The sequence below is a fragment of the Epinephelus fuscoguttatus genome, linkage group LG20 (assembly GCF_011397635.1).
Source record: "Epinephelus fuscoguttatus linkage group LG20, E.fuscoguttatus.final_Chr_v1".
In the NCBI taxonomy this organism is placed as follows: Eukaryota; Metazoa; Chordata; class Actinopteri; order Perciformes; family Serranidae; genus Epinephelus; species Epinephelus fuscoguttatus.
Window position 1 is genome coordinate 26,829,057 of NC_064771.1, and position 24,748 is coordinate 26,853,804.

Below are 24,748 nucleotides of genomic sequence, written 5' to 3' on the forward strand. Positions count from 1 at the left end.
AGATTTCTCTATACTCTCACGCTTTAAGAAACACCAGTCTTTTTTTCTCACTTTCTTACTTTCTCTCTTCCTCCCTTCACTTTCTGTCACGCATCACGCAAACATTTTACACACATTATGTTATAAAGTGCACGCGCACACACACACACACACACACACACACACACATAGAAATGCTTCCATTTGGCAGGCTCACACAAGCAGTCCCAGACACACACACACCCTCCCCAGCATCAGAGAGAATCAGTGATGAGCGTCGTTGAGGGAGTAGATACAGCGCTAAGCACTAACATGCTAATTAGCTACGCCACAGAGACACTCCATCCATCCGCTGTGCTTGAAATGGGCCACAACACTGCAACAACAGAAACTCACATGACACGCTGATGAGAACACACCAATGCACTCGCATGTGCACGCAAACACAGCCTTAGCATGCATACACAGATGTGTGCACATGTGAAAATGCACAAATACACCCACTGAAACACACGCGGACAAAAATAGACGAGCGCAAATAAACACACATATGCATTCACAGCACCTGACACACAGCAAAACTCCCAAATACATCCTCACACCCATTATAAACACACCCTGTCTGAGTCTCCCTTTCATTCACACAGACTCACACAGAGGCATAAACAAACAACCAAACAAGCCGACAGATGATGTGCCAAACAGAGAGCTATCTGTATCAGTGGTGAATGCGCTCTGTGTTGCTTCATTAAGACTGATGGCGTTTAAACGAGGCTGCCGCTGTCAAAGTGAACCCTCTACTGGCACATTTACATATTTAATACGATGATATGATAATCCGCGTGAGCAAATTAAGATGTATGCAGTGAATCACGCGCATGAACGATCACGGCTGTAACAATTTCTGCATTCAATGTGGTGCGGGCACACACGCACAAACACACACACACACACACGCCCAAACGCTAACACCATTTTGCACACTTGCAGCACTTATATTCAAGAATCGCCCTCATTGCCCCACGCGCAGACACAAAAGCTCACAGGGTGCGAAAAATTCAAAACAGAGGTGAGAAGCCAACACAGAGAAAGAATTTTGTGATGTTGCCGAGTTGCTCACAGGTCATAGAAGGAGGTCTGGATTAATAAAGCGGAGCCTGTGTGTGCCCGTCTCTCTCGACATCAAAATGCTCAGCACAAGCACACTCTTTACACTCATGCTGCTCAGTCAGAGAGCGTACTGTGTCAGGGAAAGAGAGAAACAGAAAAGGGAAGGAGAGATAGGGAGTAAAAGCGATCATGCAAGTGGCAGGGACAAATAGGAGTTATCAAAAGATGAGGCTGGAGTGGCTCGCTGCTCTTAAGGTTGTCACTTTCAAAAAAAAAAAAAAAATACCAGAACACTTGAACAGAAAAAATATGATTCCTGAGTTGAAAGATTAATGGATGTGTGGTCATATTTAAAGCGTCTTGTTCCCTCTTTATCTCTTCTTCTTTTCGTGTCCTCTGAGAAGGTTAATCAAAGTTTGTCGTATTCTTTTTGATTGCCTATTGTCGTGAAACACAAAGGTGAAATTGTAGTAAATTATAATTCTGTGCCACAGTATTTATATAGGGAACATCTGTTGACCAAAAATGAAGAAAATGGCTCTTTTTTTTTTAATCCAAAAGGGAATTAATGTGTCATTTTCCCCCCTTCAATCCCGTCCTTTCAAGGTGGTGTACAAGAACAATGACGTGCGGTTGGAGCTGTCTAGACTGGCTAAACAGGGAGACCCAAAGATGAAGGTGTGTACTTTCAACATCATGTACAAGTTGAACTAGAAACATTATCCTCTTATACGCAGAACACAGACATCATTCTGTATCACAACCTCTGTCAGGCCCTGTGAGATTTATACTGTAGGAATTTTAAGTAAATGGGATTATATTCTTGAGAGGTAGCCACACGCTTTTGTCTGTTCGTCAGCTCACAGCTGGAAGCAGCTGGCTTTATTTCAATCCCACTACAAAGGAACCATTTTGGTCTTGATGTTCACTGGACATCAGTTAAACAACCCATTTTTTTTTAAGATGCTTGAACCCCTAAGTGTTTCCTTTTCTTCCTCTGCCCGCCCTAGGTAAGTGGGGTGGTGTCCTTTAAGTGCGAGAGTGTTGCCACGCTGGACCCCGTGACCTTTGACACCCCAGAGTCTTTCGTGGCGCTGAGCAAGTGGTCAGCGAAGAAGGCGGGATCTATTTCGTTCGACTTCAGGACCACGGAGCCGAACGGGTTGATGCTTTTCAGCCATGGCAAACCCAGGCAGCTGCAACGCAAGGACCCACGCACGCCTCCCACAGTCAAGGTGAAAATATTGTACATTTATTTTTAAAAAGCACACAGGGAAACTTAATTTGAAACAATAAGAATAAGCTTAAGCTCAGTTTACACTCGGGCCTCCGTAGATGGCACACAAGCTACGAGGCGTGTATGCTCAATGTGATGTTCATTGCAAAATGCCAGGAGTGTGCAAACAAAATCGAAATTATTTTATTTGCTTTGTTCCCCTGAATTGTCACTCCTTCCATTAGACCGTTTTTTAGCTTTATTATCGAGCTCTGTGGCAAAACGCCTTGTCTTTCCTTAGTGTGTTGGGCTATTTCTGCTCAAGAATTTAAGGGCATTGGACTCTGCTTGTGGTCTCCTTATGACGAGTCATTATCAGAGATCATTAGAGATGTCCGTACAGGTGCACCTGCCTGGCCAAACTTCCCTCAAAGACGTCCATGTTGAACTGAAAAGTGCAGTAGGCACCTGCCATAATGTTTTTGTGTCGAGCAAATGCTCCGAAAGTTGGTCATTCAGGGATGCATGCAACTTTTGGAGCATTTGCTCAGCGCAAAGACATTATGGCGTCATTTTTTGATGTGCAAACCATGCACTGGGGACACTACAGCAACCTGAACCTAGCTTTAGACACAGCGATAAATCCTAAGGCTGATGGGAATTTCATTAGTTTTGCTTAGTCTAGTTTTGGGGAAATTAAAACTTTGATTCTTGTGGTGATGGATGAGAAGTTCTGGGATCATAAAAGTCATTATGATAGTTGGTATGAAAACCATGGTATGATTGTTGTTGTTTTTTTCAACAGAAGTGATTTCACCTACATCCTAGATGGCTGTCTTAAAAGGATAGTGCACCCAAACATGAAAATTCAGCCATTATCTACTCACCCATATGCCGATGGAGGCTCAGGTGACGTCTTAGAGTCCTCACAACACTTACAGAGGTCCAAGGGGAGAGGGGGTAACAACACAACTCCACCTAATGGGGGCTTACGGCGCCCCAGATTCAGAAGTCCAAAAACACATAATTGACTTTTTATGTCGGGGCTTCAGGACACTTGGATCACTATGGACGAGCAGTATGGAGATATTTTGTGGTTTCAATTATGTGTTTTTGGACGTTTGAATCTGGGGCACCGTAAGCCTCCATTAGGTGGAGTTGTGTTGCTACCCCCTCTCCCCTGGGATCTCCGCAAGGGATGTGAGGACTCTGAAACTTCACCTGAGCCTCCCTCGGCATATGGGTGAGTAGATAATGGCTGAATTTTCATGTTTGGGTGCACTATTTCTTTAAATGATGCTGATAATCCTCCTCTCCTATAAACCACAGAATTCCTGTTTGTCACTTTAAAGTTGGGTGGGATCTCTAAAATCATGACTCGATCTACAAATCTCCATGTAGTAATCCACAATGTAGTTTAGGTTCAATTCCCAGCTCCCCCAGTCTTTCATGCATATCAAAGTATCCTTGAGCAAGATACTGAACCCCAAATTGCTCCCGATGGCTGTTCCAGTGGTGTGTGAGCGTGTAAAAAACCGAGTAGCAGGTGGCACCTTGTATGGTAGCCTTGGCCACCAGTGTGTGAATGTGTGTGTGTAAATGTGACTCGAAGTCTAAAAAGCGCTTTGAGGTCCATTTACTTATCAAGATAAAATGATTGTGCTACATTTCGCTTTGCTCTTGTTTTGTCTCTCTAAAACCCGAACTCACTCTCAGCCAGGCTGTGGCATGTTTAGTACACCTCGAGCCAAGATGACGGAAAATGTTAAATAATCGTAAAATCAATAATGAGCAAAATAATCCTGATGATGATTTTTGCCCTAATCGAGCAGCCCTAATAGGTTTACCAGTCTCCACTAAAACTGAATGAGACTGCACAAAGAGCCTGATTATATATGGTTAGACCGGAGCCCAATCACCTTATTGTAACTTGCAGCTATAATTTGCATTTTTATTGCTAGCCATCAACGTCCCTGCTTTTTACAGAATACTAACGCTGTCCCTGTCTGACTCCCCAGGTGGACTTTTTTGCCATCGAGATGCTGGATGGACACCTGTACCTGCTGCTGGACATGGGCTCAGGAACCACCAAGACCAAGGCTATCGACAGAAAGGTCAATGACGGGGAGTGGTATCATGTGGACTTCCAGAGGGACGGGCGCTCAGGTACTCTCACAGTACACTCTTTAAACTCTGACGCTAACCCTGACCACAGAGGGTGATGAGGAGGAGGTGGAGGATAATGAGTAGACGCGACCGTACTTCAACATTTTATAGTAAGCGCCAGCCGAGCAAGGCCGTTTAGCTGCTGCCATCCGTCTCCTGTCTGTGTTTAATTCAAACTGGGTTGCAAGGGTGCTGCGTAGACCAGTTTTAACACAATCAATATCCAGTAGCACTGTCAAATTTACTGTAATGTGTTGTAATTACCACAATACTGAAACTGTAATTAAAGCACTTGGTAGCCTCTTTGAGCAAGTGCAAGTTTTTTTAAAGTTACAGCCACATTTACAATATGTATTCCTTTTGCCATCTTTTCTCAATATGTGTTTTATCCCTGCTCTTTGAACACATGAGCTCAATTACTGAAACTATATATTCAGTACAGTAGCAGGATTTTAAATGTTTTCAACCTAATTCCAATATAATTATAGTTTTCATGCCAGTATTAATTAGAGTGTGGAAACCCACAGTAGTGGCTGACAATCTTCTCAATGGGGATCTTGTTTCTTTACTGTAACTGTAGCACTGTCTAAAAATAAATGTTTTAATGATTTATTGGAGGTAGAATGTTGGACATAGCACTTTAAAACCAGCACGGACTCAAAAGAGCGAACCGATGACTATGGCCTGTGTAGTTTTGTATTCCTATTGCTTCTGATTATAGAAGTAATGAGTGGTGATAAAGGAGGAGAACAAAGACTGGGGGAAAGGATGATGATGATAAAGATGATGATGATAGCCATCATAGTGGTGGTGTGATGAGGGTGTTCACATTGAAGGTTGTAACGATTACTGAAGTTGTTTCGATGTCTCGCGGTGAATCCAGGAACCATCTCGGTGAACAGTGTGAGAACAGCGTACACGGCTCCGGGAGACAGTGAGATCTTGGACCTGGATGAGACTTTGTACCTCGGAGGACTGCCTGAGGACCGCGCCGGACTCATCTTCCCGACAGAGGTGTGTGTGCCGACGATGTGTGTCTATAGTACGACATACTCAGGTTGATATTAGAGTTGCAACAGTCTGTTTAATCGATCGGCAGAAAATGAATTGTCAATGGTTTTGATAATCAGTTATTTGTTCCAGCACATGCCAAACACTTAATGCTCCAAGCTTCTCAAAAGGAAGAATTCATTGCTTTTTCTTGTCTTAAATGATAGTAAATTAAATATTTTTTGACAGTTTGTCAGAGAAAAAAAAAGACATTTGATGACATCACCATGTGGTAGTGGGTATTGTGATTGTCATTTTTCGTTCTTTTTTTTGTATAGTCAGAATAATAGTAAAAAATAATAATAATTAGATCAAATTAATGTAAAAAATAAATAAATAATAATAATTAGTTGCAGCCCTACTCAAAACAATATATTTTAAGTTTTTTTTAATCGTAAAAATAATAATAATTAGATTAAATTAATATAAAAAAATAAGCAGTTGCAGCCCTATTCGAAACAATATATTTAAAGATTTTTTTTCAATAGTAAAATAATTATAATTAAAGTAATATTAAAAATAATAATAATAATAATAATAATAATAATAATAATTAGTTGCAGCCCTATTCGAAACAATATATTTTAAGATTTTTTTCAATAGTAAAAATAATAATAATTAAAGTAATATTAAAAGACAATATTATAAGCACAATATGCATTTCTTTTATTTTGATGATGTGGCGGCCTTTGGTCCTTCTTCAAGATCAACAAGGATACTGAGACACAGGTACACTGATCTATTATATGGACCACGCCTTTGTCACACACCTGATGATGATTAGGTGATCATGCTACACAGTTAGGTTGAGCAAATCACAGTCACAGATCAGTGCACCCATATGACACTTGTTTCCTACAATCAAGAATTTTGTTACTAACAACATTTACGCCAACATAGAAAAACAGATATAAAACATAAAAAATGAACTTCATGCATTCAGCACTAGCTTTCTTTCTCAGCATTTTACTGTTTGAGGAAGACCGTGATGTGCAAACAAAGCTTTGAAAAGCCAGTAAGCGATTCAAGAGTCATTCTAGACTGAAGTCTGGACCCAAATTCAAATGAAACAACTAAACACATTTTTACATGTTAGTAAGTAAAAATGAATTCCTTTACCAGGCTTAAAAAGGGACAGTTCACCCCTAATTCAAAAACACATATTTTTCCTCTTACCTGTAGCGCTGTTAATCAGTCTAGATAGTTTTGGTGTGAGTTGCCGAGTGTTGGAGATAACAGCCATAGAGATGTCTGCTACCCTTGAATATAATGGAACTAGATGGCACTCGGCTTGTGGTGCTCAAAGCGCCAAAAAATACATTTGAAAAAACTCAACAGCAATGTCTCTTTTCAAAAATCACGACCCAGTTACTCAAGATAATCCACAGACCTTGCTGTGAGCAGTTTCATGTAGGAACTACTTTCTTTCTACCAACGTACACCGGTCAGCCATATCACTGCGTAGAAGAAGGAAGTGTGCATCTACTCATGGACGAGAAGCTTGTACTCGTGACAGCATGAGATAGAAACATTGATGGCGTCCTCCTCTGCTTTGCTTTAATGTTAGAAAATAGTTGCTGCTGTATTTTTTGGCTCTTTGAGCACCAGAATAGAAGGCAAACATTTCTATGGCTGATATCTCCAACTCTTGGCAACAATTCATTTATTTAACCTTTATTCAACCAGGAAGTCCCATTGAGACTGAAAATCTATTTTACAAGAGAGACCTGGCGGAGGTAGCAGCCAATCAGAGCACATTTAAAATGCAGCAAATACAATATATAATACAAAAATCCACAATGAAACAACAACTATTCAAACATAGTGGCCGATGGATCGATTGTTATAAGTGTTTCTAATTTTAGATCTTTTTGAAGATCGTTCCATGTCCAAAATTTAGATTTATCAATAGCACTACAGGTAAGGGATAAGGGTTGAACTGTCCCTTTAACCACCTTTTGTATGGAATAAATACACAAAAATATATCCTAGTGAAGGAAAACAAAAATGTCTTTGCTTTCAAAGCCAAAAAATAGCCGTCAGCTCCAGCTTTTATCTGTGCCTTGAACAAGCAACTTAAAACACAGTGTAGTTTGACTTTTAGTTTGCCACCAAATGCTGCAATGTGTGGTTAAATTCCCTTACACTCAACACTCGTGACCTTCTCCTCAGGTGTGGACGGCTCTGTTGAACTACGGTTACGTGGGCTGCATCAGAGACCTGTTTGTGGACGGGCAGAGCAAAGACATCCGACGCCTGGCCGAGGCCCAGAGGGCGGTGGGGGTAAAGCCTTCCTGCTCAAGAGAGCCGCCCAAACAGTGCCTGTCCAACCCCTGCCAACACAGCGGCATCTGCAGGGAGGGCTGGAACCGCTACGTCTGCGACTGCTCGGGAACTGGATTCCTGGGACGCTCCTGCGAGAGAGGTGAGAATGACGTGGTGGGAGGGTGTAGAGGGAGAGGACCAGAATAACACTTTGGCAGCCTGTATAGTAATTTGGCATAAATGCTTAAGTCACATTTTCACAATAGAGATGAGTAAGCCGGCTAATTACAGTTACCAAACAGCAACATTTTGTGAAAAATTAATAATATGTCATGATGCGAAATACAGTCATACTGACAGCTTTGTCATTTGCTTTTTGGCTCGAGAACATTGAGTCATGCCAAAAGGATGAGCGACAGAAGACAGATGGTGTGGTGTGGAAAGTTTTAATGTCAGAAATAACTCCATCAACTACTGAAAATATATTAAGATCATCAGCTATATTAGACGATAAAACTTTTATTCATTATACCTTTAAGTTATGCTTTTTTTTTCCTCCTTTAAAAGGTCCATCCTAACAGATTACATCACCTCAGTAGTACTTAATCTGATGTGTGCTAAAAAGGTACCCTCATAAAGATTTATGGCAGATAAAAATGTGGCCAAACTATTCAAATAAAAAGGCTGGAGAATTAAGTTTAGGTGAGTTTACCTTCCACTTCGCCCCTGGTGGTGCTGGAGAATGGGAAGGTTGTAATACAACCCAATACTGAGTCCAAAATTAGCCCGATGCGATCAGTGGAAAAGGTGAATTCTCACTCATTAATTAAAAAATAGAACTGTTTCCCATGTCTACACACGGTTGTTTCCCATTCCCGGAAAATCTGGCAGTGTAAAAGGGGCTATAGAGACAGACAACCATTCACACTCACATTCACACCTGCAGACAATTTAGAGTCACCAGTTAACCTGCATGTCTTTGGACTGTGGGAGTAAGCCGGAGTACCTGGAGAAAACCCTCTGTAAATCCCCCCCCCACCCTGGGTTTGAACCAGAAGCCCTCTCGCTGTTAGGCAACAATGCTAACCACTGCGCAGGTTTATTTGTTGAAGATTGTAAATGTGTGTAAGACTTGTTCGTGGGCAAACTATCAGTGAAGGTTTAATTAGTCATGCTTGCCTATCTTTGGTGCTAGCCGGGGTAAAGTTAACGGAGACAGGTGAGGGTCGAAAGTAACGTGGTGTTGCCGGTCGACAGGAACATGCATGGTTTGGAGATTTCAGTGAGCATCCCCCTCCCGATCAGATCTGCCTTCACCATTGACTCATTTAAGTCCAGGCTCAAAACCTACTTTTATTCATGAGTGTTTGAGTCCCCTTGATGTGGCTTTCCCTGCCATGTGCCTGTGTGTGTTGTGTCTCTAAATGTGTGAGCTGTGCACCTGACATTTATGTCGCCTCTTATGTATGCGTTTTAGCATTTTGTTCCTTTTGTGCTTTATAAATAAATTTGAGTTGTGACGTTTTTAACTGGTTAGTTACTGGTTAATGGGTGTCCGGTGATTAAAAGCAAAATTAACGGAAACTGGCATCCCGTTTCACAATAAAAGATGGCTACTCTAAAAAAATACATCTCTGTGCAAAGTGGAAAATGATAAGAAGTTATACTTTCGCTCCCACCCTCCGCTACTGTAGAGGTAGGTGGAGATCAAAAATAAGGGCAAGGAGAAAATGAGGCTGCTTGCTCAACAATGAAATATAATGATAGTGCAGGTTTCCCGTCACTGGCTGCATCCTTTTCTTATTCAAATACACACGTTTTCTGAGAATGAGAGTAGTAAGATGGAGGAAGGGAAAAGGAGAGGATCAAAAAGGGGTGGGAGGAAGGCGAGCTGCAGACAGGACTATTGGACTGCTATGGATGTGGAGACTGGGAATCGATGGGAGAGGAAATGTGCAGAAAGCAGGGAGCAGGAGCTGTGACAGAGGAGGGTGGAGAACCACTGGGCCGGAACCGCCATATGACAGCAGGTGAGGAGATGAGGAGGAATGGGAGATGGGAGTAGAAAATCTGACAGAGAGGGAGAGAGTTATGAGAAAAGGTATGAATTCAGGCCGGGAGAGAGAAATGGAAAGTAGGAGAGATTGGCAGAGGGACTGATACAGGCCTGTTGAAAGAGCCGAGATGGAGTCAGACAAGGAGAAGAGAAGAAATGTTGTTTGTGCCACAACTGCTGACGCGTCTCAAGTGATGATTGTACTATCATCTAACAGGAGATATGGACGCACACGTACGCACATACTCTCTGAAAGGTGTTGATATGAAAATGTTTTATTTCGGAGGACAAACATCCGCAGTGTATGTTTATCACAGCAATGCACCCTCTCCCTCCCTCCCTCCCTCCTTCCCTCCTTCTCTCCTTCTTTTAGCTTTGTCTTCCTTTCCTCTATGTCTTTCTTCATCCTCTGTGTGCATTGAGGGGTCACTAACTGGTGGTTCAGTGGATTAAAGGAAGCACAGATGGAGAAGCAGATGGAGAGAGTGATTGGCCATGTTTACGCCTTCTACCTGCGGTTTCTCCCTCCCTTTTTTCTCCTCCCTCATTCTCTCGCTCTCTCCTTTGTTCCCCCTCTCTTCTTCTTTAATGAACAAAGATGGTCGCCACGCTCTGGCTCCAAGATGAATTTCTTTTTTTTTTTTTCCCAAGAGCGGCCACACACACATATTTACAGCCACACATTTGCACATCTCTTAACACATTTTCGGCTCTTTCCTCCTGCTCACTTGCTGTTCACACTGGTGGGCTACATTTTTTGTCTTGCTGTCCTGCTTTCTCTATGGAAGCCCACTCCTGCCAAGAAAAGAAAACAATGGATGAAATGTTCTATAACAATTCTTTAGTCTTTTAACCTAATTTTCACAACATATCCACCTTAATCCTGAGGGCACTGCTGTAGAAATGATTATGGGCGCAACTTCCTGTAAGATAGCAGAAGTAGCAGTAAGCTAGTTAGTCCCATAGACTGTCTGTGGTTAGTCCCAGTGGCTACTCTTGGTGGCTAACTGCCAACGCTGGTTCATTTCCAAAGTAATTTGCCTTCAGTTTAGCAAATACGGATTTATTTTTTTAAGAAATATTTAACTGTTAACTTAGCATTTTCTAAAATGAGTTTGCAGAGCTCTGGTGCCTGTTGCGCTGTCCGTGTCTGTAACGACTAACAACCAGTCTAAGCTACATTTTTGTCTCAAGTAACTGTGTGTTGAAGATGTAACCAGAACAAAAAAGGATTGTTCCTGTTGCCAAAGGTACCATTGATATGAGAAATAAAACCACAGGTGTTTTCACGAGACATCTGACTTCATTCTCAACCTACGTTAGAAAATAAACTCAGCAGCAAACCTTGAAATATGTATTTAGTCATTAGGGCTGAGAATGTGTTACTGATTTACCGTACTTCCTTTATATCATATAAAAAAATGAATGCCGAAAGTTATTTCTTTTACTCCTACTTTATATGACTATTACTGAAGTCTGCTGCCAAATTCAGCTCCATGTTTCGCTCAGAACAGTTTTTAATAAATCAGAATTTAAAGAAATTACGCAGACGAGCGGAGGATTAGCGGGGAAACATCACATTTATTCACTTTACATGGAGCTAGAGTTAATACTGAATTATGTTAAATGTTTGCCGAATGTGTTAGTATCTCTTAATAAGTCATGAGAAATCATCTTTAGAAGGAGCAGATGTTTACCTTAAGCTAGCTCGGGTCATGTTAAAGTTAACAATATTTTAACAGAGCGAGGCAAGCTAATTGCTAGCATACTCGGTTGAAAAGGAAAAAAAAAGACAATGCTTTGAGATGGCTGTCTTAGATGGCGGAGGTATGATCACATAATCCCGTTTGAGCTAAAACAGGTGGTGTGTTCCACGTATTATTTCCCAGTTGCTCTTGGAAAGAAGAATAGAGTACTGTAAACAGTTGGAAATTGCACCCATAATTCACGCAAGGGATCAAGGAGTCAAATCTCCATCTCCAAATACTTATAGATGACCCCAACTTATTTCCACCACAGTAAATAAAACTACAACTGACCCTAACACATTCCTATTTAAACTAAAGTTTATTTTACTCTCTATTAAGTCACATCTTTAAAGCTCAACATGGTTTAGCCCCGAGTTATATAGCTGAGTTTCTGACCACCTATGCTCCAAGTTGTGACCTGAGATCCTCAAGTGTACCGTCACTAGTCGTCCCTAGATCGAGGCGGGTAACTATGGCTGACTGGGCTCTTGTCATCAAGGCCCCGAAGCTCTGGAATCATCTGCCTGAGGAGATGAGGCTGGCTGGCACATGAATCATTTTTTAAAATCATTGCTTGCTTTATTTTATTATTTATTAAGGATCAACAAAAATAAAATTACTCACCATGAGTTAAAATAATAAAACAGAAAATGAAAATTCCAAGATGCTAATAGGAAGTCAGTCAAGATTTGGAAGAAAAGAGTTGAAAAGTTACAAAGTAAAAAGTTGTCGTTTTCAGTCTTTTCACAGGATCATTAACAACAAAAATATAGATTAAATCTTATCCTTTAACCACGTCTCTGTTTGCATGGCGCATCTGGTGTGTGCTACAGGGGCCGACTGCACCGACAGGGCTTATGCCTGGTATTACAGTGGCTTTTCCTACCTTGTTTACTCAAGTTACCAAACCAGAGTGGAGACGGAGGGGGAGTTCAGATGCAAATTTCTTGTTAAAGCAAATAAACTAATTCATTCGTCATTTATAACAACAGAAATCTAGGCTAGGAACTACTGCCCTAAACAAAGGTATAGATGTGTTTAAATCAATTACAGCCAAACAACTGTTTGCTGCCGTCCTCACTTTGGCTTCCACATCCTCTTTCATGTAGGCCTCACTTCCTTTTAATAAGGGCTCAGTACCCTGTGGGCATGTAATGAGCAGCCTGACCACAATGCATGAATCAAACTCTGCAAAAACACTAAACTGGCTCCAACACCTGATCTTAAGGCAAATCGTTTGTAACTTGGTGTTCTAAGTCTGACCTAAAAGCTAGTGCCGGTTGCACCATCTAAGCTTAAACAGGCGTAAATCGCATATCTTGTCATCTTGTTTTTATCTATCTAACTTACAAACATGAACAAACGTCTTGACCTTCACCTCAGCTTGTTGAACAAAAGACTGAACAAACTCTAACTGGTGAAAGGTATCAGGCTAGATAGCTAGCTAATTAGCTGGTTAGTGATAGCACATTAAGCAGCAGCATCTAAACTAAATTGGCAAACGTCACTTGCGTCTGTTCACATGCTGCCGTGGTCCTTAATCTCTAATACCACTGCTAATAACACACTGTCCGTCTATGAGTTTTAAGCCACAGCCAGGTTTGTTAACTTTTTCTTGCCAGCTGCTGCCAGTTAAACACAGGTGAAAAAGACAAAAAACAGAGTCTGCACACTAGACTGTGCACCCATTCATTTTTAATTACCACCAGGGTAATGTTTGGAGCTTCACACTCTTCATCAGTCAAACAAAAAGTCAAAAGTCAAATCGACTAAGCAAAAATTTTAATTAAGACTAGTCGACTAGTCTAAAAAAGGGAAAACACTCAGAAAACAGAAAAATTTAGCACAATTTATTGTTATAGTATTTGTGCATTAAGAGCCCTTTGAAGCCTTTAATCACAATCTTCAACAACCATGTTGGATTTTAAATGCCGCTGAAGTACGAGACACTTTGCACTGTGCGTAATGAAAGTGAACATGACGGCAACTCAAATGTTAACCACTACAATAACATCTAAAATAAATAAACTGCCTCTGAAATGTGGGGCACATTGAACCTTGCAGATTATCCGACAAAAATTATAGTAATTCACTTTAAAATTAATAAAACATCTAAATTATAATTAAATTCCAGCTGAAATCAGACGCATTTTGCTCTGTGCAGTATGAATGTAAACCTGCACATTATCTGACAACAACTCACTTAAAGTTAACAAATAACTTCTGCCAAACCGTGCTGTTTTAAAACTCCAGTCTGCTCGAGCATTACCGCGCGGAGGAGGACTGCTGTCTGACGGCACTGTAGCACCCACTGGTGGCAGGCGGCTGCATGACAGTTAAGCGGCCTTGTACATGAATAAAACACTGATTGGTTTAACCGACTAATATTTCTGGTGCTGACTAGCGAGGGAGCAGACGTTTAATCGTTTAGACGTCTAATCGCGCATCCCTAGTTAGCCCTCCATCACGAGCCAAACAGCTTTTTGAAAATACAGATTTTTAACATGAGATTATGAGATTACCGGTTCTAATCACCTTTTTTTGGAGAGTAATTCAGCTCCTGGTAAAAACCTCCTGAACAATGAACACTGAAGGAATCCTAACTGGGAGTTCTCGCTTGGCACATGGAGGAAGTTTCAGCAGGTTGCAGTCTGTAATCCTCACAGAATCCTACAAAGGGCTCCTTTAAACTAGGCTTTAGTTTGGCCAGTGCAACCAGTGTGAAGTCCATTCTTTAAGACTGGACTTTGCTCGGTGCGACTGGCTCCAGGTGTTAAACGCTGCGATGGCGTGCAGCATCGCCTGTGTGCATTGCACTTTGTCAGTGTCTTTTTGGGCGTAAATGTGCTTCCATACTTCCTTCTCACCAGCCCTCCCTGCTCTGTTTGCCTGCTAGTGAGTCAGGTGCCGTGGTGAGGAAAATTTAGTCAGCTGTCTCCCTTATCAGAAATGTGTGCACGTGTGTGTGTGTGTGTGTGTGTGTGTGTTCGAGTGCGCTTGGGCGGGTGTATGTGTGGCTCTTAGTTATGTTATCTGTGATATAACAGGCCAACCACCTCCTTTTTTCCTCAAGTTAATGAGAGTTCATTTGCATTTTAGCCAAGAGCTTTTCTCCCTTTCCCCCCTCCTCCTCTCCCTCTGTCTTGCTCTGTCCCTATTTTCTCTCCCCCTGCTCTCACTTTACTAAACCCTCCTCTGTTCACACTTAAATTCACTCACTTATTCTGACATGCACGCACACACACACACACATACGCACACTATCTCTCTCTTTCCCTCCTTCTCAGCTCATCAGTATTCATGAGGCCTCCCTCTCTTCCTGTTCTCTTGTTTTTGCCTTGGCTCCGACCGTCTCCCACGGAAACAGGGAGAGCGAAAGGGAGGGAAGGCGAAGGAGGAATGGAATAGAGAGATAGAAGAAGAAGGGGAGAAGGAAGAGAGATGAAGACACAGAGACATGGAGAGTGTGTTTAGCTGTGTATGTAATTGGCCAATAAAAAACAGGGTTCTCGGAGGTAAACAGTTTAGCAGTTGGGGATTGGCCCCAGCAGGTAGCAGCGAGAGAAGATTATGAATATGTAAATGAGTATGCAAAAGACATTAAAGCGGGATCACCTGAGCTTGTTACATTATGACTCCAGGGTCTGGGATGTCAGCGACGGTGGCTAACACACTCACCGCCATGCATTCTGATTTAACCGGATAATAGGGCCAGCCAACCAGCTGCGGCTATTTTTACATGCTCTTTTGTGAGGGAGTGATGATGAATTAAGCGTGGAAAGTGATGGGGTAATTTCGTAGGAAGCAGGGTTTTGAGTTTCAACATGACGTGGCCGGGGGGAACGAGGGAGTGTAGCCAGGCTGCAACATACTTGTTCATGTTTAAATCTGAATCACACAAAATCGAATTGTCTCTTCCCACCTCGTGTGTTTTTCTCCTTGTCAATCTTTTCTGTCTCCTTTTTTTTCTATGTTTCCACCCACCTCAATCTCCTCCACCGTCATCTTCCACTTCTCCCTCTCTCTCTCTGTGTGCGTCTTGTACAGATGCAACTATCCTGTCGTACGACGGCAGTAAGTTTATGAAAGTGCAGTTGCCTGTGGCGATGCACACCGAGGCGGAGGACGTCTCGCTGCGCTTTCGCTCCCAGCGGGCCTATGGCGTTCTCATGGCAACCACATCCCGTAACTCGGCAGACACCCTTCGTCTGGAGCTGGATGGGGGCCGCGTCCGACTCACTGTCAACCTAGGTACACACATGCACACAAACATATAGATTCTCCAGCGCTGTTTTAATTACCTGCCATGGGAATGCAGCTGATTCTGGCCTCTTGGCTAGTTCTTGTAAAGGAATGTCATTAAATGTTGATTAATAATATATTATCCCTTTAATTCTGCTGCATTGTTTATACTTATATATATATTTAAGGTGTTTCACAGGTTTTGGCAGATACCTTTTAGCATTTTGATCCACTTCATGGTGCATTTACAGCTCGTCTTTGACTAGGGACTGTTCGTTGTTTATCAGAGGACGGGGGTGGCTGGGGTGCGACTTCATTTCCCCAGAGCTACAAATATCTTATAGGCTTTCCTTGAGCCTCCCTGAGGGACCAGAGGAAAATGGACGACCCTCCCTCTGACATATATAACAATGTTTTACATATTTCCACCAAACGTAGGTATCGTAGCCGATGCAGTGAATTATCACCGAAACAAACAGCTAATTTCTGCAGCAAAATGCAAATCCTCCTTACAAATCGCATAATCACAAGCTGTGTGTGCACTTCAGCAGAGTATGGGTGCGTGACAGCCACACACAAAACCAACCAAATTTAATAAGCCTACATATCACCAACACACACACACACAAACATTACAGCACACACACAGTCTGCATTAGCAGCACAAATAAAGCCTAACATACACAACAGCGGCAGCAGCGACTGGAATAATATCAGTAAATTGTCACGATAGCTGTTGTTAGATTTTAAAAAATGTACCCTTTGATGATCGAAAGTTAGTAGTAGTGCAGAATTTTCTTTTACAGGATTTTATGTGGTTTATTCTTTGTGACATTTTAAATGAGACATGTAGAATAAAGTGAATGGGTGATGGCATTCATGGCACGTGTTCAATTTCAACATCCAACAACAGTTTCTGTTTTCACACTTTCTGGCGGTGATATATGCTGCACTTTTTGCTTTTATTTTGAAGAACATGTGCCTTTTATAGCCATCGGGGGGTTTGGGGTTCAAAGGGTATTTAAAATATGTAATAGATATTCAAAATAAATACAACCATTTAAAGCTGTATGTCCCTCCCATAGATGCATAATAATACCTAGATGGCACTGATTGTGGCCTCTCTAGTGTAGTGGGGAGAGCACTCAGAAGGTCCAGGGTTTGAATCCTGCTGGGGTTGACGTCAGCAAAGGAATGCGGTCGCAAGAGGTTCCCACCGCCGAATCAAACGGGATCAGATTCCTTAAGGAGGCTTCAAGTCCTCAACGAGGGTGCGTCTCAAGCCCGTTGTGGACGGGAGGTTCCAGACGTAAAAGCGAATTCATCTAGATGGCACTGATTTGTTCCAATGAGAACTGCTCGCCTGGCGTATACGCCACAAAAAAAGTGTCTAGTTTCGGGATTTATTTCTCCTGTATGTGGCCCACTGAAATGTCGCAGCGGTGTTTCTCCCGCTGGCCCCGCCCACGAGATCCCACTTAGCTTATAGCTAGTTGTGATGACATCATAGATTTTAAAATCCCTTTTATTTGGCTCTAATATAAAACCTGCATGGATCAAAAGTTGTATAATCGTGGCCTATGGGGAAAGTGCTTTTTGGGCCGCAGGGGATTTTTTTTTGTCTGCAATACCATCAGTGACCACTGGGAAATACTGGCAGCAGCTTTCCTGCCTAGGGGCCTGGTCCCCTTCCCCTAAGCCAAAATAAAAAAAGTCCCTCCCTAGTGCTTCAAAAAATAATTTAATAATGCCTCCCCTGTTTTGCACCACCCCCTCCCCTCGTGTAGATAACGAACAGTCCTGTACACACACACAAACACACACAATTGAAGGTTAGTGGCATTGTTTTTGCGTTGAACAGAGGGTCAAGCCTCAAGCTGCATTCTCTGCTCACTCCCAGTGGACCTGTGCATCCCCACACCTCAAACGATCAATACAAAGACTCACATCATGGACAAACACTCCACACATAAATGCAACTCATTAAACACATATCCAGCCTCACAACTTCACATGCTAACACACACACATAGTCCAACAGAGGGGTGCATGTGTTGGTCTCTGGTTGTCTGCAGCCACGTCTCATCTGTGGTTGACGCCACACGACACACCGAGGCATCATGGGTATAAAAAAAAACAAACAAACAGCGTCTAATAATGGGACTAAATCTTCCGACCATTTGCGGAGATTTGTGCTCTGGATGGGCGACAAGAATTATGGGATGTGTTCGATGTCACCAGACAAACTGACACACATGACCCATCTCAGTCTCCTGGCGCTTTTGATTGGTGACTGAAACTGTCGCTCAGGCCAGAGCAGCCAGTGAGCGCACACTGCTCATGCCGGGACACACCGCTCTCCTTCACACTGTCAGCGTAAAGATCATGATCCAGATTTCAAACTTTAGTGGCAAGAATTTAAAGTCACAGAAGATGCTAATCACTGATGTAAGGAAATATGATCCAGGTTGAGGTCCTGCAGCAAAGGAGAGTGTGTGTTTTCTCAGCATGTGTGTGAGCGTGCTTGTGAAAATGCGTGCAGGGTGTGTCGATGTGTGCGTCCCCAGGGCGTGGAGAGTATGTGTATGTGTGCAGCATTAACCCTCTGCTCTGCTCTCCCTCCAGACTGTATCAGGATAAACTGTACAGCCAGTAAGTGATCCTCCATCTCACCTAACCCCTCCCCCCCTTCCTCTTCCTCCTCAGTGTGTGTGCGCTTGTGTGTGTGTGTGTGTGTTTTTGTTAATGTGTCTGACTATTTTTCACTCTCTCCGTCTTGTCAGTCCATCTGATCCCATACTCCACATATCTTTGTACCATGTGTCTGTGTGCATATATGTGTGTTGAACAGGGGAGGTGCACATATGCGCGTTTGTGTCTGCATGTTCAGCGACACCACAGGAGCGGTGCGATTTTTTGCTGAGGGCCAGGGTTTTCCAGGTCGGCCATTTTAGCAAAGAAGGATAGACGGAAGAGAGGACGGTGGGGGTTGAGGGGAGGAGGAGGGGGAAAAAAAGGAAAAGAGAAGAAGGAGGAGAGTGTGGGGTGTTGAGGTAAAATTAGGTGTGCTGGGAAGTGTAGCTGGTGGATGAATGCAACTTAGAGCTGCAGGGTAATTACTTCTCCTTCATGCTGGAGACAAAAGATGTGTTATCCCTCTGTTTCTCTCTGTCGCACCTTCATCCCAGCGTCTGTCTGGCTGCTTTCTTTGTTTGCTTGTTGTTTCTCTCTAAACTTACATGAGGGATTTTTTGGGTACTGTTTCATTGAGCCCGTTTAGTGTGTGCCTGTGCATTCTGTATTTCATTGCCCATTTGTGTGTGTGTGTTTTCTGGGTGTGTTATCCCGTGTGTGTGTGTTTCTCTTCATGCTGCTGTGAGTGGAGCTGAATCCCTGATGAAGTTTAATTCCCTCACGTGGAGTTTCTCTCTGTCACGACCACAGAGGAAGCGAGAGTGAGCGAGGGAGACGAATGCTCTGTGACGGCAAAGAGGTGGTGAAATGGACGACTGCAGTTGCCATAGAAACCCTACTAGCCACACAGTGCTGTTGCTATCCCGCATGTCTGTCGGCCAATTTTAGACCGGTTGTCTCAATGAACATTTCAGTAGGCAGCCACTTTTCTGGCACACCGTGTGCATACAATAAATTATACATCTGATATTCGAGGGGGGAAGAAAAAAAATTTATTTAACAGCCAGGCGCCACTGAAATAGTCCACTCAGCAGTCAAATAAAAGCCTCGGCATGGGAGAGATTTGAGGCTTATCCGGCAGAAAAGCCATTTGTTATTTGGAGCTAATGAAATATGAAACGCTTTTTGTCATTTTGTTTTCATTATCCTGCTCTTATAATCTCCAGTAGCTTGTGTCATTTGATTTGAATTGTATTTCCAGCGCAACAAACAGTCCCTTTTGTCTCTCTGTTTGATTTGTCTCGCCTCGCTGTCTTTCGGTTTGGCAGCACAGAGCGCAGACTGTCTGCTGACCGCCACAGTAGCTCAACTTTAAACCAAGCTCACCATGCTGCTGAACACACTGCTAGCACTGACCCAAAATAGGTGGCTCATGTGTGTATGTGTGTGTGTGTGTCTCTTGTCTGTGTTTATTGGCGTGTATTTGTTCCCAGGTTGACACAGATCACTGCCTCACCCTCACCGCGCTCTGCTCGCTCTTTGAATATTTGGTTACATATGCAAAAACACACACTCGCAAACTCACACATACATGCACATATTCTCTCCTTCACTCAGCGTTAGGCAGTGATCCATGGTAACAGGATGAGATGCTCATGCCCAGAGCACAGCTGAGTCTCCTCAGGGGAACCCTGTGTCCTCTCTCAACGCACAACACACTCTTTTAGCCAGGCAAACACACGCACACGCACACACACACACACACACACACACACACACACACACGCATTTCACGCTGCCATATCCATTTTGATTGACTTTTCGTATTATGTTTGTGTGACTCCCTCTATTTCTCTACCTGTGTGTGTGTGTGTGTGTGTGTGTGTGTGTGTGTGTGTGTGTGTGTGTGTGTGTGCGCCCGCCTGCGTGCCTCCATGAGTGATGTAGGCATGCTTGACATTTTCTGCAGCAGAATCCGTTCGGGTCAGTTTACTTCTCACCTCCCCCATCATTACCTCCTATAGGTCACTGTAAGCAGACTCACTCAAACCAACAGGGCTTGGAGGAGGAAGGGGAGTTGTGTGTGTGTGTGTGTGTGTGTGTGTGTGTGTGTGTGTGTGTGTGTGTGTGTGTGTGTGTTGGAGGATGGTGGGTGTTGTGTTCAAGGCTGGTGGGGTGCTTGTCGAGAGCGGGAGCAAGGGGACGCTGAGGTTTTTGGGAACAGTCAGTCTGTCAAATGTGTGCAGTCAACTATGTGAAGATATGAGCTGGTAGATGGGCAGAGAGAGACATCATGAGAGGACAGCTCAGCTTCTTTCATTCTGCTGCACATCAGCACCTTGGAGAGCTCTCGGACGCTCCGCTGTGTGTCTAGTGCCACCATGAGGCTTGTTGCAGTATTGCGCTCTCGTGGAGGATAAGGAATCCTGCATGTGGACACAGGGTAATATATGTTATGTGTGCGGGGGCGGTTTAGGAGTCAAGGGGGTGCGAATGTGCTGTCTGTGCATGTGTGGGTAGTGGGTGGTCATCGCGGCAGTGTGATCTGTCCACAGATGGATTGTCTCACTGCAGGCCTGTTGTGACTCACAGTCTCCATCTTAGACGCCCGTGGCATCCATTTATGTTAATCTTTCTGTCTGTCTGTGTCACATCATCCGTCCCGCTGGCGTATCTGCAAAGTGACCTGTCTGTCTATCTGTGGAGAGAGTGTGTTGACATGGAGGTGTTTGTCTCCCCAGGATATGTATGGTCCCCCAGTCCTCTGCTATTTCCCTCCATTCCCTCACTTTCTGTCCTTAAATTTTAATTCAACCTGCCTGGCTTCTTCTTCTTCTCTTTTTCTGTCTCTGTCTCTGGATCTCTATCTCCCCTGTCTCTCTCTCTCTATCTGTCTCTGTCCACCTCTCTGTGCATTGTGTTAATGGTGCTCTGGGCTATGTGTAGGTAAAGGCCCAGAGACCATCTTTGCGGGGTCGGGCCTCAATGATAATGAGTGGCACACGGTGAGGGTAGTCCGGCGTGGCAAGGGCCTCAAACTCACCGTGGACGACCTGCAGCCTGTTGAAGGTAACCACAGCACCTTTACCCTTTTTGTCTTTTCACCATAAAATGACTCTCTGATCTCGACCCAGGTCTTGTGAAAGTGTTTTGGATGATAAATTGCGGGTTGACTCTTTTAGAACAACATTAAGGGGTTTTATTTCTTTTTTTAGAGAACATCTGTACCTGTGTAAGTCAAAATAATCACCCTGAATAATGATTGTGATCATAACTGTACACCACGACGCTACTATCAGTTATACAGCCCCTCCAGGATGTTGTGATCGCAACAGTTAACGCAAATCAAACCGATCCCTGCGGATTCTGCGCGGCCTTGCAGTTTTGTCCAATCACTTCAACTTTTCTACAAATATGACCAATCATTGCAGCTTCCTGTGAGTTTCACCAATCATAGCAGTCCCCCGCATAGTGTGACTTGTTCCTGGCTGTGAAGATGCAGACACGTACGACACGAACGTCTCACATTCACTAGATGAAGCGTCACTTTCACGTCCCGGCTGTAATCAGCTGACAGCCCGCTGATTGAATCATCGTTTCTGATCAGTCGTACACCAATCACGCCCCGTTCTCACGAGGCGGTCCATTTAAATACGGCTTCCTACTTACTGATCCCTGCTACACCAATGCTGCCACGCGCCGCTGCTGCTGGCAAAGCTTTGCCTCCACCTTCCTAATTCAGTCCTAACATGGCACAAAGGTCAAAATGGTATTTAATTTCTTGCTGTGGGCCCACTCTTGTGTACCCGAGGGGGTTTCTGCATTGTGCTCCTGAGCCTGTTTTGGCTTAGCATGCCGCCTGTCTGATCCAGGGAGCACCTTAAGAGCGCCAAGCATAACTGTATTTCCTTTTGTTGCAATAAATGATTAAATCTGTAACGACAGTGTTCCTCACTGAACAAAAATTATTGCTAAAGACCGTGTAAGACAATTCTCTGGTGTTCAGCACAAAAGCCGGGGTGAGGTGTTTCTCTGTTAACTGTGTAAAGCGCATCACATGCAGCGCTGTGGTGGAACAAAAATACGTTTCTGCCACAAAACCAACCCACAGAATGGCTGAAACATGGGACAACAGACAATACAAATCACCATGACAGAGACTGATGCATTCAGATCTATTGCAAATGCTAAAAGAATCAAGGTGAGTTAGACTTAATAGGTATGGTTAGTGGTAAGGTTAGCGCAGTATAAATCACATACTCAAAAACAGTGCAGTTTTATCCCCACTGGAAGAAGCTGTCTATGATTTTTAATGAATTATACAAAAATAATTGCAACTACTTTTTGCAATATTCACTTGCTCCCACAATTTAATTGCCGCATGCATCGCAATGTAGAAAAGCTGCTTTGAAGTGAGGAAGGCCGCAACAATCCCCAAAAAAGCCCGCAAAATCCTGGAGGGACTGGCTGTAGCATCAGTGTCTGTTACATCTGTCACTAACAGTCTGTCACTGTTAGTTCAAGTGTTGAAATAAGTATTAGGATTAATTTTAGCATTGAACAGCTCCACTTGAAACCCGACTTCCCGTAGCCCTCACCTCTGAAGTTTACCCCCGCCACCAGGTCAGATGGCGGGCGACCACACCCAGTTGGAGTTCCACAATGTGGAGACGGGCATTGTGACGGAGAAGCGCTTCATGCCTGCCGTGCCCTCCAATTTCATCGGTCACCTTCAGGGCCTGACGCTGAACGGAATGCCCTACATCGACCTGTGCAAGAACGGTGACATCGACTACTGCGAGCTCAACGCTGTTATTGGCTATAAGAGCATCGTGGCGGACCCCGTCACCTTCCGCTCGCGCTCCAGCTTCGTCACACTGCCCACGCTGCAGGCCTATTACTCCATGCATCTCTTCATGCAGTTCAAGACGACGTCCCCCGATGGCCTTATTCTCTTCAACAGGGGAGACGGCAATGACTTCATAGTGATAGAGCTGGTGAAAGGGTGAGCCGGACAAAGCGCAGTGTATGGTATTTACATTACATGAGTTAGTGCAATGTCTTGCACCGGGAAATAAATTAATACGCAGATTAAATGTGTGTTTATGGTAATATCTGTCTTGCAGAAATGCATGTGCATGTTCAATTTTGCCTGGGATTTACAGTTAACATCGTCCTTGATGAATAAAAGAAGAAAATTCTTGGGGCTGAAATATCAAATATGAAAAATGCATAAGTCAAGCAGTTCTTTTTCTGCTCTTGTAATTACGTTTCTACAAGACAGATTAGAATGCCCTGAAGTGTATGACCCTGTGTTGTTTTTCATCATGAATACGACTCATTTGCCTTTTCTCTTCCTAACGTTTTAAACCCCTCCTCTCTCCTCTCCTTTCCTTGTTCCCTTTCTAGCTACCTACACTACATCTCTGACCTGGGCAATGGAGCACACCTGATCAAGGGAAACTCTAACAGTCCCCTAAATGACAACCACTGGCACAACGTGCACATTTCCAGAGACACTAACAATCTCCACACGGTCAAGATTGACACCAAAGTCACCACGCAGACCACCATGGGTGCCAAGAACCTCGACCTAAAGGGTATGCACAAAAATACATGCAGTGACACCTCAATTACAGGAGCTTGTATCAGGGAAGGATGCACATACTCAGATAGTACATGAAATATTTGTTTTCCCAAAACATAATTATGAACTGCCTCATGGGACGGTGATTTTGACAAAGTATGAACAGATATTGATCGATCCGATAAAGGTACAATTAGATGCAAGTGTGTCGTGATACCAGAATTGTGTAGCCGATACCAATACCAGCAAAATTACTATTATTCTAAATGCCCAATTCAATACCATGGGGTGGGGGGAACAAAAATAAGCAATAAATCCCATGTACTTAAATATACACTATTTTATTAAAAACACTTACATTTATTTAACTTTGATTTTTTTTAACCCTGATGATCCTCCTCAAATGCAAAGTACTAGTCAATGTGGGTTCAAGGGATCATGTGGGCAAGGAAACCATTTCCCTCAGTGGTAACAAAGCTCTTATTTACTTCATTTCACAGATAAGAAACAATAAATTGTGAAGACAATAAAGCCTCCACAAAAATAGCATTTTAAGTCTTGTGTGTGATTTATCCTGGCTTCATATGAGAAGAGGAAAAGTCCGCTAGCCACTAGGCTAATTTATACAATGTAAAATGCCATAGGCTTGTGCTTATAACATTAGCATGTTATATTTGTTTTGAAGGTGCCGTGTC

The 24,748-nt window shown here is 43.3% G+C and overlaps 1 protein-coding gene across 15 annotated transcripts in view; it reads left to right on the forward strand.

Moving 5' to 3' along the window:
• Nucleotides 1-24,748, forward strand: part of nrxn1a (neurexin 1a) — an 81,582-nt gene that overhangs the window by 34,606 nt on the left and 22,228 nt on the right. For 8 of the 15 annotated variants that reach the window (XM_049564007.1, XM_049564001.1, XM_049564000.1 and 5 more), the window contains 10 exons: nt 1,696-1,767; nt 2,100-2,324; nt 4,324-4,471; nt 5,355-5,485; nt 7,694-7,946; nt 15,638-15,841; nt 18,458-18,484; nt 21,413-21,535; nt 23,090-23,471; nt 23,876-24,066. In XM_049564007.1, the coding sequence (XP_049419964.1) occupies nt 1,696-1,767; nt 2,100-2,324; nt 4,324-4,471; nt 5,355-5,485; nt 7,694-7,946; nt 15,638-15,841; nt 18,458-18,484; nt 21,413-21,535; nt 23,090-23,471; nt 23,876-24,066 (1,756 nt within the window). The remainder of the gene's footprint in view (nt 1-1,695; nt 1,768-2,099; nt 2,325-4,323; nt 4,472-5,354; nt 5,486-7,693; nt 7,947-15,637; nt 15,842-18,457; nt 18,485-21,412; nt 21,536-23,089; nt 23,472-23,875; nt 24,067-24,748) is intronic. The other 7 variants (XM_049564009.1, XM_049564003.1, XM_049564008.1 and 4 more) reach the window with 1 other exon arrangement.